The 17,403-nt window shown below is 38.3% G+C and overlaps 1 protein-coding gene and 1 pseudogene across 1 annotated transcript; one reads left to right on the top strand and one right to left on the bottom strand.

The window, feature by feature from the left end:
- Positions 1-4,303: 4,303 nt before the first annotated feature.
- LOC108383672 (olfactory receptor 52E1-like) lies at positions 4,304-5,246 on the bottom strand (annotated as a pseudogene).
- A 10,724-nt stretch (positions 5,247-15,970) lies between these two features.
- LOC108383679 (olfactory receptor 52E2) lies at positions 15,971-16,924 on the top strand. Its single transcript, XM_017640278.2, has one exon. It carries the CDS (start codon positions 15,971-15,973, stop codon positions 16,922-16,924), a length of 954 nt encoding a protein of 317 aa, XP_017495767.2.
- The last annotated feature ends 479 nt before the right edge of the window (positions 16,925-17,403 follow it).

The raw sequence follows: 17,403 nt of genomic DNA, 5'->3' as shown, positions 1-17,403 counted from the left end.
CTTTCTTTGATGTTCTGTAGTTCTACTTAGATAAATCTCGCATTTATGATAAAAGTCAGACACAAAAACACTATATGTCTTTTATTTAAATGAAATGCTATAGAAGGCAAACTTTAGTGAGGGTAGGAATTCCTAGATGCAGTTAAAACTGAGCTGCAGCTGTGCAAATTGAGGCTCAGAAAAATTAGTTGAAAATAATTTACTTGAGTATTTCACCCTTCAAGTAAAAGTGTAAAGAGAATCAACATTTGCTAAGCATTTACATTCCAATCTCTTTATTGAGTGCTTTGCATGCATGATCACTTAACCCTCACAATTTTTAGAGCTAATTATCATAAATATTATACAACAAATAGCTCAACAAGCTCATATGCAATGGACTAGTGAGTAGAGGAGCTAGGATTTGACATCTGTTTAGCTCTAAAGCCGTGATTTTCCTATAATCTAATGATGATACCGTATGTAACTAAACCATTGAATGGGACTCTCAGGAACATAGCTTCTCACAGGCTTAGGTGTCAACATTGTTGCTACTCTTAATTCCATCTTCCGTAACCACCCTCAGTTTAGGTCCATTTAGCCAATGTTTAATTAGTGACCAGAACTCACAGGGTCACAGAAATGTGTAAGGCAAGGTTTGTAATCAGTTTCCGGTCTCAGAGGTGCAGACAATAAATATATCCTTTCTTTCCCATACGATTTCTGAAAAGATTGAGATTTAAAAATGGCATGATAGAGGTGAGTTCAAGATATCTTCATTAGGGATGAAGGTACTTTCGGAATCTGGGTTGAGAGTCAGTGAACACTCTGACTAAACCCCAGAGTTAGGCCTATGTTTCTGATCAGAACAGAAGACTTACACATGGAGGAACATAAAAGAACACATGACTTCTTTAGAAAGACTCCCCAGGAAGTGTCCCCATGGGACTTGAGGGAGGGGAGTAAGAATCTTAATTAAACTTACTCAGTTTATTCTTACCAAATTTTGAAATATACTCCCTATCAGAGTGAATAATGGGTTTTATAATACATGAGTATCAGAGTATGGGAGAAACATTTTGCTCTATTTGATAAAACTGATTCAGACATTTAAGTTTCTTTTCAGTATAATACATCTAACACTTACATAGTGTGTACATTCTCAGTCCCTTCTGAGTTCTTTACAGACACTAATCCATTAAATTCTCATGCTAACTTGACAACATTTGTAATATTAATGTCCTCATTTTACAAATAAGGAAACTGAGGTATAGAGAAATTAGTTGGGTTTCCTATGTTTGCAAAATGGTCAAGCCAGGATCTGAACTGAGGGTATTTGGCAGTAGGTTTACACTGTTAACACTACATATATTTAGTTACATTGCACTGTGATTTATCAGTGTGACAGGTGCTATGATAAAAGCAGAAAATATATCATCAGCCAAGGCTATAGAATTAAGAAAGTCAGAAAAGAGTACCCCAAAAATAGGAAATCAGGAATATCAGATAGATAATTAAACAAAGTTCTCTCTAGATGATGTCAAGCCAGAGGGTGTGTGTGTGTGTGTGTGTGTGTGTGTGTGTGTGTGTGTATGTGTTGGAGGAGGGCTTGTATTCAGTTTTGGGTTAGCCAATTCTGCATTCAGCCATATCACTTCTTAAAGATTATCCCACTTTCTCAGACATTCAACTAATTTGATTAATAATCAACTTACTAAAATGATAGTTTTCAAAAGTTAGAAAGCTTGAAGCCTCTTAAAATACAGTTGCTCAGACCCACTGTAAGTCTATCAGATCCCAAACATTTTTGGTGGATCCCATAACATTTGCTTTTCATCAATCATATTAGATATCTATGATTCAGTGGTCCACACTCCGTGCTCTGAGAAACAACAGCTGTAGAAAACTAAGAATGTACACAAAGATATCCTTTGACTCAGAGTTTACAACATGATTTAAAATTCCTGCCAGGGCTTACAGTTTTCATTTGGAATATAGAAAGTTGGAAACAGCATCACTCAAAAATATAAAAATATGCCACATAATTTTGAAAGTCACAATTTTCTTGGACCTGATATAGAGCTGAAATCACAGAACAACAAATTAACCCAAAAATCTAAGGAAAGACAGGCAACTCCAAAGAGAGGTGGAACAGGATTGTGTGCTTACCAAGGGTAGAGCCAGGTGCCATGCAAGCCAATAAAGAGAACTTACAAAAATATTTAAACTAATTCCCTAAAGCTGAGTGTGCGCCTGTATCAGAATGCTGAATGGCTGGGAATCATCTGTATGACACAAAGGGGAATTCATACCCACTTGGGGTTTTGGAGCAGGTACTTGAGAAAGCCTGAGAGAAGGACTCCATCACGGAGAGGGGAGCACCTGCTAGAGGGGAGCAGCAGCTACTAGAAGGTGGGAGCAACACCTCACCTAGTAAGGCAGGTGCAACAGAAGCCTCCTGCTGTACCAGGGGAGGAGCAGATTCACTAAAAAGGCTCCGCTTTCAAGACCCAAGAACACAACACCTGCCTAAGTTTGAGGCTGAACCAGCACAGTTAGAGTATATCCACCAGTTCCCACCACCATACTTGCAGGGTTCAAGTAACACATACAGTGTTCTGCTCCTGAGGGAGTATGGAAATCATGGAAAGGGACCTCATCTGTGGCACAGGAACAAAGGGAAGAGCTCGGGCTGATAGTGAGGTAGCACTGAGAAACATTCTCTGACTCATTAGCCCATGCCTGGAACACTGGGCAAAGATAGAGAAATGTGAGGGCTGTGCTGCGTTCACTGGGGACATTCACAGCAACAGTGAAAAGAAACAGATGACCTGAAGAGCCTTCTACCTATTAGAGAACTTGAATCTGTAGTTAGCAACCTTCTAACACAGAAAATTCCATGCCCAGATGCTGCTTTGGTGAATTGTACCAAACTTTTAAGAGGCTAAATATCAATTCTCCACAAATAAGCCAAAACATAAAGAAAGAGTGAACACTTGCCAGCTCATGCAAGACACAATTAGGGCCATTTATATTAGAGGACATTCATGAGTGGAATAAATGGATAGATAAGGGATGAGTTCCATCTCCTAACAGAGCTCTGGGAAAGAGCCACCTGTGCCTATAATAACACAGCATTATAGGAAAAAACTGATTATTTTCAAACAATTTCAAGTTCAGAGTGTGATGTTAATACAAACTTCCTCTAAGAATTTATAACATAGTGTATTCTATTGCAATAAGAATAAATGGGATTTTTTTCTAAGGTGCCTTATACAGAATATCAATGTCATGGGATGGTCTAAGAAGCATTCTTAAACTAATATCTTAAAGCACCAAATAAATAATTGTTATTTAAGAGCTCTGACAATCCCTGCAATAAAAATATAGTTAAAAATTGAGTTTTCTTAGCCAGGATTTACAAACATACTTTCCCTTGAATTCTGTCTGCACAGAATTGTAGATAATTCTACACAGAAAAATGTCAATAATGTCACGTAGAACTAGAGAACACTGAGTGATCTCATATGGAATTAGGGTCCTACCTTAAAAAACAAAACCAAAAACAAACACTTGGGCAATGCTGGACTTGGGATATCACAAGACTTTCAACATTCCAGAGCTGTGAAACCCTTCTGTGGAGTGGCCAAAGAAGGCACAGAGACAAAACTTTCAGAAAAAGAATTGTTTGTTTGAAAAGAGGTATCAGTATGTCAGACCCTATAAGAACTCTTTCATCAAACAAATAACACAACACAGCTTGAAAACAAAAAGGTTGACCCATTTACCCAGATTGCCAACTTTCTGCAGTTCTTTTCATGATGGAAAATCTCCTCCCTTCTCACATGATTATCATATTCATAGCATCAGTTTCATGTCTCCTGACATTAATATGGCAAAGTCAAGAATAACATCCTTTTTGCTAGCAAATGTAGGCATATGGGAAGTACTGCAGCATCCATTATTGTGGGGATCAACACTATTTTTTTAAATCAGGATACGAGGGGCTTGATAGTTTTTGACCGTTTCTATTGTTTTTCTTTAAACTGACTGTGAAGTGTGATTCACCAGCGATAATGGAGGTAGAACCAAGTGTCGGTCTTCTTCCCTGTGAGGGATCTGAATTCCAAACAATAGAAAATTATAAAACACTCTTATTCATGCATTTGACATGGGCCTAACTTTCTATTTCTTGTTTGAAAAGGAGGCTGACAGGCCTCCCCTGAGATAGGCCTGCACACCATCCAAAAAATCCTCTTTCCATTCTGAACATAGAAAATTAGTGCCACTCCCTTCTTAAATTCTGTATCAGATTCTGTATCAGCTATGTATTTTCCTTGGAAAATTCTTTCAGCACCCATTCTCTAATCTGTTTGGTTGTAACACCATAGATTAGAGGGTTGAGAGCAGGTGGAATGACTGCATAGACACTGGCCAGAAGGATGTGGATGTAGCGTGGTATATTCTGGCCAAACCCGTGGACCATGAATGAAAAAAACACAGGGGTGTAAAAAGTGAGCATGACATGCACATGAGAGCCACAGGTGCTGAGTGCTTTGAGCCAGGTGTCATGTGAAGGGAGTCAAAAGACAATTCAAAGCATCTGGAGTTAGGAAATGACAATAGCTATGATGTCAAGGACTAGGATAGAAATGGAACATAAGCCAAAAATCATGTTGACTCTGATGTTGGCACAAGCCAGGCAGGCAGTGCCCATGTGCTCACAATAAGTGTGAGGGATAATTTGCTGTCCACAAAATGGTAACTGTAGGATGAGTAGAACAAATGGCATAGCAAAAAACAAAGATCTCTATAGGATTACCAGTGCAATGATGAATATTGCCTTGTTTTTCAGCACCAATGTACAGCAGAGAGGGTTACAGATGGCCATATAGTGACTATAGGCTATGTCCATGAGCACAGATGACTCCATGCCAGTGCATAAGAGGATGAAGAACGTCTGGATGAGACACCCCTCAAAGGAAATTTCTCTCAGGTTGAAGCAGAAGATACCAAGCATCTTGGGGATCATGGATATGGACAGACCCAGGTCAATAGACAACAGAATAGCCAGGAAGTAGAACATGGGCTGATGGAGGCTACTCTCACTCTTAATCAAAGAAAGGATGCTGCTATTCCCAAGTACAGCTGTCAGGTACACAGCCAAGAAAGGCAAAGCAATCTAGATAAGCCTATGTTCCAGCCCAGGGAATCTCCTGAAGGAAGAAAGAATAGGGATATAACAAGGTGATACTAACTGAGGCCATCCTTTGAGACATTCTTATAGTGAAATATTTCATAGACCAAGTATCTCTTATTCATTGTGTAGGTATGATTCTTGCTTAAGATACAAAGAAAATGAAGAAATCAGAGAAATGTCTATCATGTCCACCCATATTAACTGCATCTTAGAGGCTAGTATGCAAAACTGAATGGAAAAATTAAACCACTTGATTTCAATGTACTTTATCAGATCCATTCAATTCAATTGAATATTTTTGTCCAAACAACACTGATTTTTTACTCTATATGTGCCAAGTTCTGTGCTAAATTGCAAAAGATGAGTTAAAGAAGGTTCTTTTCCTCAGGGAACTTAAAGTTTTAGTGGTTGAAACAGTTACATGAATCATCCATTGAAATTAATAAAATAATAGTTATAATAAAGTTGTCCCCTTGTTAATTGAGTACACAAATATTTTCCTGAAAAATTGTTCCTCATTATTTTATAGATAAAAATTTGATTTATTACACTATACTGTATGTGCAAAGTAAGAACATGACTTAACATGACAGCCACTATGATTCTGCACACACTGAGCTGAACATGTATAACAGTCTTCAAGGAAACTGTTAAGGCAGCAAACCAACTTCCCAAGACAGTTTTGTATCTGTGCAGGCTCCCTACTGCTTAAGTCCCCAAGAACCGTTTCTCAGGCCTTAGTCATCTTCTGACCCACTCTTTTCCTGCTGGTGCTGACATCATATCTGCCTTGAGGTTTTATTAATGAAGCCAACATTCGTCTCAGGATAATGCTCTTAATCTGGGTCTGCTTAGAATGGAATGCACTTACCTCTCTTCATTTCTGTTCTGATGATAGGCAAATACCCCTTGCCATTGAAGTGTCTCCCTGCTGATGACGATCCAGAAGGAAACACAGATTTGCACATGGGCCCATAAATATTAATGTTCAAGTTTATAAAATACTGCAGTAGTGTCAGGTAAAATGACTTAATTTATACACACCACTCCTTGAAACTGAATCCCTTTTCCTCTCTAAGCTGTCACCAATGTGTAGCACTTTAATAACTCTAAAAACATTGTGACCAAGAGCTCTTTCTCTTTCATATACTCAGTAGATGAATAGATAGATACAGATTGATAGACATTTCTATAGGTATGTATGTAGATGTACGTATATATGTATCTATGTAATATTTATAGATTATCTACACAGTTGTAAAAGAGCATCTGACACTTAGAAGTGCTCAGTAGATATAATATATAATTACCAATTTGGGGAGAATTACCACAATCAGGAAAGTAAATCTAATTCATACCACCAGGCTATCTCCTTACTGACATGAGATTAGAAGAATTCACAGGGAGGGCCGAAGTACAATATGTCACTGTGATGTCATCTTCAATGTCATCTTCTATTCCCTTACAGATAGAAAAAGGGTTTTTCTTTGTTCCTTTGCTCAGCATTCTGAGATTTCACAGTACTATGCAAAGCAGGAATAAGCTGTATGAAACAGATAAACTGTATTAGAACCGTATTTCTAAGGAAGAAAGTGCATGTGTGTGTGGTTGTCTTGGAAGGGTACATTGCAGCTTGGGGCTTAGACAAACTGTTTAAGAAGTCCTAGAAAGAAGAATTTGACCACAGATACAGGAAGGAGACAACACACCTTAGTTAAGATAATTAATCAAAGGCAAACAACTTACTATTGGGAAAAAATAAGAGGTATTTCAAGAAAGAAACAAGAACTATGTGGAAAACTATCCTTAGTTTGAGCAGGAATGACTTATGCAAGGAATGACATTTAAATAGAGAGGATTTGGGGAGGGGATGAATTAGAATCTTATCAGATTTCCTTTTTGTGACTTGGGTTCAGCTGGTTTAGAGTTTAGTGTAATGTAAAATGGCATCATGTTTAGAAGCAGACACTAGGAATTGAAGCCAAAGTCTGTTGCTCATTGCCATGTGATTTTGCTAAAATGATTTCCCTTTATTGAGCCTCAGATTCCTCACCCATGAAAAGAGGCACAAATGCCTATGCAGAAGGATTCTTGCAAGGTTTGTGTGACCCAAGCTGGGTCATCAAAAAAAGTGGAGGGGTAACAGTTGCTGGTAAACCTGCTCATAAGAACATGATAAAGTGGAGAGCCATAGCGTGAACTTGATTATTCTGATCCTCACTTTATATGCATATAAATATTTTTATGGAGTTTATAATCAAGTATATTGGAGTACCTTATTCTTAGATGTTTTCACAGACATTTGTATTACACACTTGGAGACTAAACTGTTCCAAAATGATCAGGGCTATCTTCTGGTTGGAGGAAAGTAACATGTGCTTTGGTTATATTTTACTAGGTTGTGATTGGTCAGAGATAATTCCTGAATAGTTTTTTTTGTTGTTGTTATCATTAATCTACAATTACATGCAGAACATTAATTCTAGGCTCCCCCCTTCACCAAGATCCCCCCCCCAACAATCCCCATTACAGTCACTGTCCATCAGCATAGTAAAATGCTGTAGAATTACTACTTGTCTTCTCTGTTATGTACAGCCCTCCCCGTGCCCTCCCCCACATTAATTCCGGAATAGTTTAAAGTAATTTCAGTTATTGTTCTCCCTCTGTGTAGAATAAGAGGGCTCAAGAGGGAGCACTTATCCAACCTTTAAATTAGATTAGAAAAGATTGAAGAAGAAATAGTAATGAGAAAGACGCAGAAATCATGCAGTGAAAGAACTTTGATAGTTCAATGAAAAGACCAGACCTGGGTCAGTGACGAGCTCTATACAGGGAAAGAAGAGCAAAGATGTCCCAAGTTGCACACAGAGACTGTATAAGAGTAGAGTAGAAAGAATGAAGGCAGCAGTAGTTCAAGTGTGTATGAAATGATGCTGACATGTTCTCACAGTCAGTCCCCTCTCCTCTTCCCTTCATCAGGAAGTTAGTTTCCTTTTCTTCCTACCTTCCTTGTCACCTACCACTCTTTTTCTTGTGCTCAGCTCACCACAGAAAAGGATCCATACTTCTAAAATATTACTTACTAGCAGGGATACCTGGAGAAATTAGCAAATCTCTCTTAGCATCCTGCTGAGCTCCATTTGCTTAGATGGGAGGATTTTTTATCCTGTTGCTACAGGCTGCAGAGTGAGAACTTTGCATGTCTTGGAATACCCTGGGGAGACTGGGAGCTACAAAGCCCTGAAATCTGAATTAACTCCCTTTCTAAGACAGTAGGATGTCTGCAGACACAGATAACCCATGTCCTGACTTTGCACCCAGACTCCCAAATTTAGGATTAGTGTATTTCTAGGGGAAAAATTATTACTTTTTTAATCTTATAAAATCGTTAAATATTTTTTTTCAACAGGGTTCCTGGAATTAGTTCTGAACTCCTAATTTTGAACTCCTGTAAGGGAGTGGGCTAGTCCAGGCCCCAAACATATATAAACACACTCTGTATTTAATCTGAGTATGTTCTTGGTATTGTGCAACTATCATATTGACTTGATATTTAGTATAATTGAAGTGCTAAACAGTATAGAAGTATACTAAAATTTCATCATAATGACTCACTATATAGCATAATAACACTACGTTGAATTGAAGAAATGCCACAGGTTTGCATCATACTGAACTCTATGATGCCATTCAACAGGCGTTTCCTGTCAGGCTGGAAAGCAGTGATGAAAATCCGAGGGCAGAGACTATTATTTTGTTCTCAGTCTCCCACTGACCATCTGTATAAACCATGCACAGATTGCCTTACCCTCTTACAGATCTCAATTTGAAATCTGTAAAGTGATGATGTTTGTCAAGAGAGTTTTAGTCTCCTTTAGTCCTAACATTATGTGTGGATACTTTCTCATTTTACTAATAAAGAGACAGGAATAGAGAAGGGAAGTTCACGTAGTGGGGTGAGCTGAGTTTTTAAGCTTTTCCATGAGTGATGGGACTGATGTTGGATATTCAGAAGGACACATAAATTTCATAATTCATTCACTGATAAATTCAACAAATATATACTGACCATCTCCTAAAACAAGCACTGTTTTAGGCACTGTCCATATAATAGCAAACAGAAGATGCAAAATGCCTTCCCTCTAGGAAGAGCAGGACCACACGCACATGAGGAGGTGCATAGAGGACCACACGGACTTTGTGGAAACACAGAGCTGGGGATGGGGGAGATGGTTTCGGTAAAGGTCAGCAATTCTGACATTGTCATGGGAACTATCACTAAGAATGTGATGTTTAAGTAAAGGTTAGGGGATGAGGGAACAAGCCTTGTGGAAGTGGGAGTTGGGAGGGAAGGCTGGGGAGAGTGTTCCGGGCAGAGAGAACAGCAAATGTAAACACAACAAACTGAAGCACGTGTGGGGTGGTCAGGAAAAAGCAGGCTCCCACAAAATCACAGCCTCAAAGGTGGGGCAGAATTGGGAACCCTCAGACTTCCACAAACTTACAACTCAGATGGTTTTTCCAACAGAGAAAACACCAAAGGCGATCCTCACATTGTGGCCAGCAATCAGGAGAGCCCATGGCTGTTATTTCCTTCAAGAAGCCTTTTTGGTAGTATGGGTGTGCAGAGGCATTACACATTTCATGCCTGCCCCCAAGGAGTTCACAGCCTTGGAGCCAAGCCCCCATAGGTGCTGGGGTGGGAGAACAAAAGATGGGGTGAAGACAAAAGGGAAGGTCATGCAGAGACACTGCAGTTCAAGCAAAGGGGGTACAAAGCAGGCACAGGCGGGGGTGCTGCGGGGTGGGGCAGAGAGGAATGGCGGCCTAACAAGCCCGGCCTGGACCTGGGGATGCCTCACTGAGCACAGGCTTGAAGGCTTCCCCTGCCCCACCAAGCAGGGACAGCAATCTCTGGGCAGGATTGTATAGCAAGCAGCCAAGAAATCATCCCGGGGAAATGTGGAGGGTACAGCACATGTGAATACACGCGTTAGGCTCAAATATAGAGTTGGGCTCCAATCTTCAACACCTGCCCGTTTTCCTATCAGATTTCAATTACAGAACATAAATTCAAGGGTAAAATTATTTTAAAAAATTCAAGATAGCACTGAACCCCAAGTACAACACAGCATTAAATCCCAGGAATAGAGCTTTCTTTTGAAAGCAGAGGCCTAAGTACTGCACTGATCACACACTCATGAGTCTATTGACATTAACTGAGCATCTACAAGTCCAACTTTTGAGATATATTGGTTAGTATTTTGGGGGAAGAAAGAAGGCAAAAGAAGTGTGTAGGACTACTACCTGTACCAATATAGATTTTATTTTTCATAGAATAAGTAGACTTACTTGAAATATCTAAGACATAATATTAGCATCTGCTTAGTCATTGCTAAGTTTACAGGGTTCCATTACAAAATTTTATGTTGACTTTGCCTATTGGATACAACTTTCACAATGTTAAATATCAACAAATAGAACTGAAAGAGTAAATGATTCCATTTAAGATGAACTGTGAATGAGAAATGGGTTGGTGCAGTAAAATAGAGCAATTGAAAAAACAATAGAGTGTCCAATGTTACTTTTCTTGGAAAACTTATACAGCTACAAGTAGAACAGAAATATTCTGACTTGAGATCCCCTGTTCTTGAACACAAAGTTATACTGTCTCCCTAAATTATAATCTGAGATGGAGAGATAATGAGCTCTATTAATCATTGTGTACTCTAATACAGAGCAAGGTAATAAAAGGTTAATGGAAACTCACAAGGTAATAAAAAAAAAATCACTTTTTCCTGCCTTCATTTCCATAGAAGTCAAGGCTTTCTATTCCTGACTGAGTGCCAGATCAGAAACTAGAATCCTCAGAGACCTGGTGTCCTTTACAAAATTGGTTCTAGGGGATTTCCTATGACAAGCTTCTTCCAGGAGAAAACAAACAAACAAACAAAACAGTGCCCTAATAAAGACTGAACCGACTGACACAAACGGGGACAGAATTCCATCCTGGTGCTCAGTGTGGTGAGTCTTTCTCTCCCCCAGATCCCAGGGCATACTTACTTCCCAGGACAGGCAAAGGGAAGGAAGGGGAATAGGAGAGGAAAAGATGACACAGAATTAGTTTTGTGGAAATACTAATGATGAAGCTTAGGGAAAGAATAGCATCATAATTAGGAAGGGCCTTACAATTCTAGGGAAAGCATTTGAATTTCAGCCTGAATCCATTCAATGTGTTAACACAACTAGTCTGACTGCCGAGCTCATGTTCATAAGCAGTGGAAAACAATGCAGTGTATTTAAGCCAAGAAATGATGATGGTTTGAACCATCCCAGTTAAGATGGAGACAAGTGTACTGATTTTAATGATATTTTTGGAAATGAGTCAAGTGTTTTTCTTTAAATAGTTGGAGAAGAGAAAGTGATGATGATCATATTTCTGAATTGGCCAAATCACTGAAAGGTAATGACATATTTTGGGATAGACAAATAAGCTACATTTGGAGTTTGGTAAAAGCAGAGTTGGGGATCAGTTTCAGAAATGTTTTATTTGTAATGAACATAATTACACAGGAATTTGTTTATGTGAATATGAATTTGTTACAACTCTAAGGGCTGGTGACCTTTAGGGGTCTTCATTATAAAGACAGCTATTAAAGCAATGGATGTGGATGAGATGGTTCAGAGTCTAAATTGAATGAGAAATAATGGGAACTGAAGCTGAGGATTAAGAATCACCAACATTTAATGAATGGTCAAAAGAACTAATTGTCTTTAAAGGAGAATGAGAAGGTGAAACCAGACAGATGGAAAGATAATCAGAAATGTTGAATATCATAGAATTTATTCTGCTAGAGCTTACAAAATGCAGTTATTAGAAAAACATTTTACAGTTACAGTTGCTAGGATACAAGGCAATGATGACATTCATAGGGAAGCATTTGATCTTGTTATTGAGAAGTATGTATGAATCAAAATATCTTATAACTGTTAGAAATTCTATTCTTTATTAATTTTAAGAATAGTTTGCATGATTAAATTCAAATACTGATATAGCTCTTATTTCACTATTGATGGTTTATTCCATCAATTTATTTTTAGAAATTTGTTTTTCTTGAATATCCTTGCTGATAAACACTCCCTCAGATTATACATAACATTTTTTATTTTACGTAGTTGTACAGGCCACAATTTTAAATGTCTCAGAACAGTTTCTGACACATGGAACACATTCAGTAATATTTATTTAATGAGTGAAGTAATGCATACATGCATGAAATACTTACCAGTGCCTTATGTATATGTCTGACTTATGTGCTAAAAGATGCTTTAAAATTTTTGTTTGATGGAACTTTCCTGTTTGATGAACATTACTGTTCACACAATTTTGTCCATTAGAAGCTTGGACATAACACCGCTATTTTTACTAATTCAAACACAAGGAAGTCAAGGAGAAAATATCAGAGTGCCTCTGTGGGAACATTAAGTGGATAGAATATCTCTGGGAAGGAGTAAAGGGAGTAAAGGTGAGGATGTTTTAAGCACAAGACTGTAGGGATCCCTGACTTAGAAGTCAAGAACCAAGGTTACTGACAACCCTTCCTTTAAGACATCCTCTCACTGCAGCTTTGGCCCCTCTAACCTGTAATTCCTGCGGGCGTTGTTGTAGGTGTGAGGCTGTCCTTACCATTCCTTCCCACCTTCATATATCTGTAGAGGTTATATGCTGGTCTTGGGATTTTTACATATTTTGCTCTTTAACAGTCATCTAAGAAAATCTTTACTGTCATGAAGTTTTATCTATCTGAAAAATCAGATTTTGTTCCTTTCTTCGTATTCCCTATTTCCACTCTAATTTTTTTGTTCTGTCTATATTTACCTTCCACTTGGTTTATTCATACCACTTTCTGGCCATTTACATAGTGCATATTTACCCTCTCCTTCATTGTATAAAATGATTGTGTGACCACAGAGACAAAATCTCCACTTACTTTATTTGTAATCACAGAATATACCAATCTCTCCCACTTAGAAAAGACAGAGAAGCAGCTTCTTTTTACTCTTTAGCAGTAAAAAGTACTTTTAGTACTTTAAGTACTAATATGCAATTAGTACTTAAAGTAAATTGCCCATTAACTGAGAAACTGGTGTATATATGTCTGGAAAATGGCAAACTGATGGTTTTTTGCTGATTTCCACCCATGGGATTCACAGAAGAACTTGCCTCCATGACTGAATTCTATTTCCACCCTCTTGTTATCCATTGTCATACCTTTTAAAAGTACTCACAGTTCCATTGCAATGACAGAACCTTATGGAAATAGCCTCCATTCCTATCAGAACTGCCACAGAATGTCTCCTGCTACAGTGTCTCCTGCTCCTAGCTTCTATAACCTATTTATCACATGCTTCTTGGTGTTTTTCCTTCTTATATCAATGTGTAGATAATACCCTGATTTTCTTTCTGAAAATGAGGTCATAATTAGAATTGCTGCCATGGAATCTTTAAATGATCAGAAGAGAGACTTTTTACTACACAATAACTGCACATGGGAAGGAGTAAATGCTGTGGAAATACTCCCATATGAAATGTTATAAGCAAACTACATGATGACATGTAATAAGGGCTTAGGGAACTTTGAAAGCAATTAAATTATCATGCCCCTAATTTCCCAGGGATGCCAGGGTTCTTGTTTGCAGAGTCAAAGAATGAACTTCACAAACACTCAAGGTGGGAGAGCAAGTGAGAGATTTTACTTAGAGATAAAGTGAGAGGACAGAGCTCCTGGCTCATGCCAGGAAGGGACAAGAGAGTCCCAGGGTGGTGCATTGTCTAGGTTTATTTCATTTTATTTTATTTTTATTTTGGTGTCATTAATGTACAATTACTTTAACAACATTATGGTTACTAGACTCCTCCTATTCTCATGTCCCTCCTACATGCCCCATTACAGTCACCGTCCATCAGTGTAGTAAGATGCTATAGAATCACTACTTGTCTTCTCTGTGTTGTACAGCCCACCCTGTGCTCCCCCCTACATTATGTCTGCTAATAGTAATGCCCCTTTTTTTCCCCTTATCCCTCCCTTCCCACCCATCCTCCACAGTCCCTTTCCCTTTGGTAACTGTTAGTCCATTCTTGGGTTCTGTGATTGTGCTGCTGTTTTGTTCCTTTAGTTTTTCTTTGTTCTTATACTCCACAGAAGAGTGAAACATTTGATACTTGTCTTTCTCCGCCTGGCTTATTTCACTGAGCTTAATACCCTCTAGCTCCATCCATGTTGTTGCAAATGGTAGAATTTGTTTTCTTCTTATGGCTGAATAGCATTCCATTGTGTATGTGTACCACACCTTCTTTATCCATTCACCTACTGATGGACACTTAGGTTGCTTCCATTTCTTGGATATTGTAAATAGTGCTGCACTAAACATAGGGGTGCTGTGTAGGAGGGGTTTTATAGGTGGTTGAGAGACAAAGGGCTAGGGATGTACACCTGCTAAGTGGTCCCAAAATGTTTATCTTTGAAGAGACATTATTAAGTTTCTTATTAGTTTTCCTGTTTATTTACAAGAAATTTACCGATCTGATTTCCTCCCAGGATAGTAGCTTCCCATGTGGGAACATATCACTTAAGACTGCCTACTTTGCTCCCAAGGTGGGCTGAGTTATTTTGTTAAGAAACTTACTTTTTAACTAATTGGGTTTTAAGATGCAATCTTATTTTCAAGATGGAATCCTTCCTGTTTTTACTATGTTGTTTTGGGCTTGCTTGCTACATTGCTCAAGTTGCAAATCATTTGTTTAGGGCTGGAGGAAGAAAAGCAGCACCTGGGTAAAGTTAGAAAAATAAGCTGGGTCCCCCAGCAGGCCAAAGCAAATCCCACAATGGATTATCTTGCTTTGTTTTTTTCCAGAGGCCCTCACCCTACTCTGTCTAAGCCTGTGGTCCCTGTCCCACCAGTACCCCTAAGTTTTTGCCTTTCTCTAGTCTTTTACTGACATTTTGACATATCTTAAAACTCCTAAAGTCACAATTGCCTCAGCCATAACTAGAAATACTAACATATTTTATTCAGATGGATGTTCTGAGTTTTAAACAAGATTGTGTATGTGTATGTGTGTGCAGTACCTGTATATATAACATAGGCAAAGTGCACACTGTCTTTTCTTTTATTTATATTTTCTTCCCATGTCCATTCACTACTTTCCTCCCTAGCTGAATTTCCCAGACATTCCATTGAAAGCATTTTAAACTTCTAGTAAGGCTCGTAAACTCTTGATCCTTGGATTATATGTACAATATGTAAAATTATTATTCTCCTTAAAGGATTTTTTTGAATATTAGAGATGATTTTTGGCAAGAGTCTAAAAAGAAGAGCCTGGCAAATAAGCAGAACCCCAATAATTGGTAGTTGATGTTGCTATTTTCACTCTTTATCTTATTTTGTGATGATAATGACTAAATACTAACAGACGAACCAGTTTTAACATTTTAAAGCAGTTTTTAAATATTTTGGCATGCACTTTGATTAATCTATGTGTTAATTGAACAGTTATTATCCATTCTGTGTGTTAATCCCTGTGTGTGTTACCTTTCAATTAACTGAAATTAATTGCCAAAACCATATATCCTAAATTGGTCAAAATTGAAGAAGGGTTCAGTTGATGATGGTGGTGATAATGAAAGTAGTTAATTGAGTGTTCTCACATTATCTTTAGGACTCCAAAGTCTGGTGACCAGTAGATTGCATAAGCATCCACTTCTGAAGACTAATGCTTTACCAAATAGGATGTTCTTTCCCAATGATACCCAGTTTCACCCCTCCTCCTTTCTGCTGGTGGGAATCCCAGGATTGGAAACACTCCAGATCTGGATTGGTTTCCCCTTCTGTGTTGTGTATATGATTGCTCTCATAGGGAACCTCGCTATTCTGTTTGTGATCTTTGCTGAGAGAAGCCTACACCAGCCCATGTTCTACTTCCTGGCTATGTTGGCCACCATTGACTTAGGTCTTTCCACAGCTACCATCCCCAAGATGCTTGGGATCTTCTGGTTCAATCTCAGAGAGATCCTCTTTGAAGCTTGCCTCACACAGATGTTTTTCATCCACAAATTCACACTCATGGAGTCAGCAGTCCTGCTGGCAATGGCTTATGACCGCTATGTGGCTATCTGCAACCCACTCCAGTATAGCACCATTCTCACCAACAAGATGGTTTCTGTGATCGGACTTGGTGTGTCAGTGAGGGCTTTTACTTTTGTGATTCCATTTGTATTTCTTGTTTTGCGATTGCCCTTCTGTGGGAATCAAGTCATTCCCCACACCTACTGTGAACACATGGGTATTGCTCGCCTATCTTGTGCCAGCATCAAGGTCAATATAATCTATGGTTTATGTGCAATTTGTAATCTCGTTTTTGACATCATAGCCATTGCCCTTTCTTATGTTCAGATACTCAGTGCTGTTTTCCGTCTTCCTTCCTATGAAGCCCGATTCAAGTCCCTCAGCACCTGTGGTTCTCATGTTTGTGTGATCCTTGCCTTCTACACACCAGCCCTCTTTTCCTTTATGACACATCGCTTTGGCCGAAATGTCCCCCACTATATCCACATACTTTTAGCTAATCTTTATGTTGTAGTGCCACCAATGTTCAACCCTGTCATATATGGAATCAGAACCAAGCAGATCTATGACCATGTGAAGGAAATGTTATTACAAATACAAGAAAAGGAAAAACAATGACACCTAATACATACATATAAGGTTCAATATGCAATTTATGAAACTTAAGAAAAATGCCTTCTCATAAAAATTATGTAAATTGTGTATCTGTATTGACCTTCTCTGTAAGTATTCAAATTCGTTGAATTTCCACCTGCTTTTCAGAGCACTTGTTATTATCGATTGCTACATTTCTTTGTCCTTTATAATTTCATTTAGCAGATTATGTCATTTTTCTTTTGGTTTCAAAATCTGTTTGACAATTTTATATCAAAATTTTTGAATGCTTCCACTTTTGCCAGACTAACTGATGTTTCATGGAGATTCTTTTTCTACAAATACAATTATAATTATTTTCTGAGTGTGCATTTTCATGACTTCAGAATTTTGGGTATAAAATGGTGGCTATACCACTCTCCCTGACTGTGGAATTTATAAAGTTTAAAATTACTCAGCAAACTCAACTTATAAACATCCATCCTTTTTCTTTCAACCTTTTA

Source organism: Manis javanica, chromosome 11, assembly GCF_040802235.1.
Source record: "Manis javanica isolate MJ-LG chromosome 11, MJ_LKY, whole genome shotgun sequence".
Taxonomy (NCBI): domain Eukaryota; kingdom Metazoa; phylum Chordata; class Mammalia; order Pholidota; family Manidae; genus Manis; species Manis javanica.
This window is presented reverse-complemented; position numbering and strand designations above follow the sequence as displayed.

What these genes read in the sequence shown, in the direction of transcription:
- LOC108383679 (XM_017640278.2), top strand. Translation starts at nt 15,971, where the DNA reads ATGTTCTTTCCCAATGATACCCAGTTTCACCCCTCCTCCTTTCTGCTG.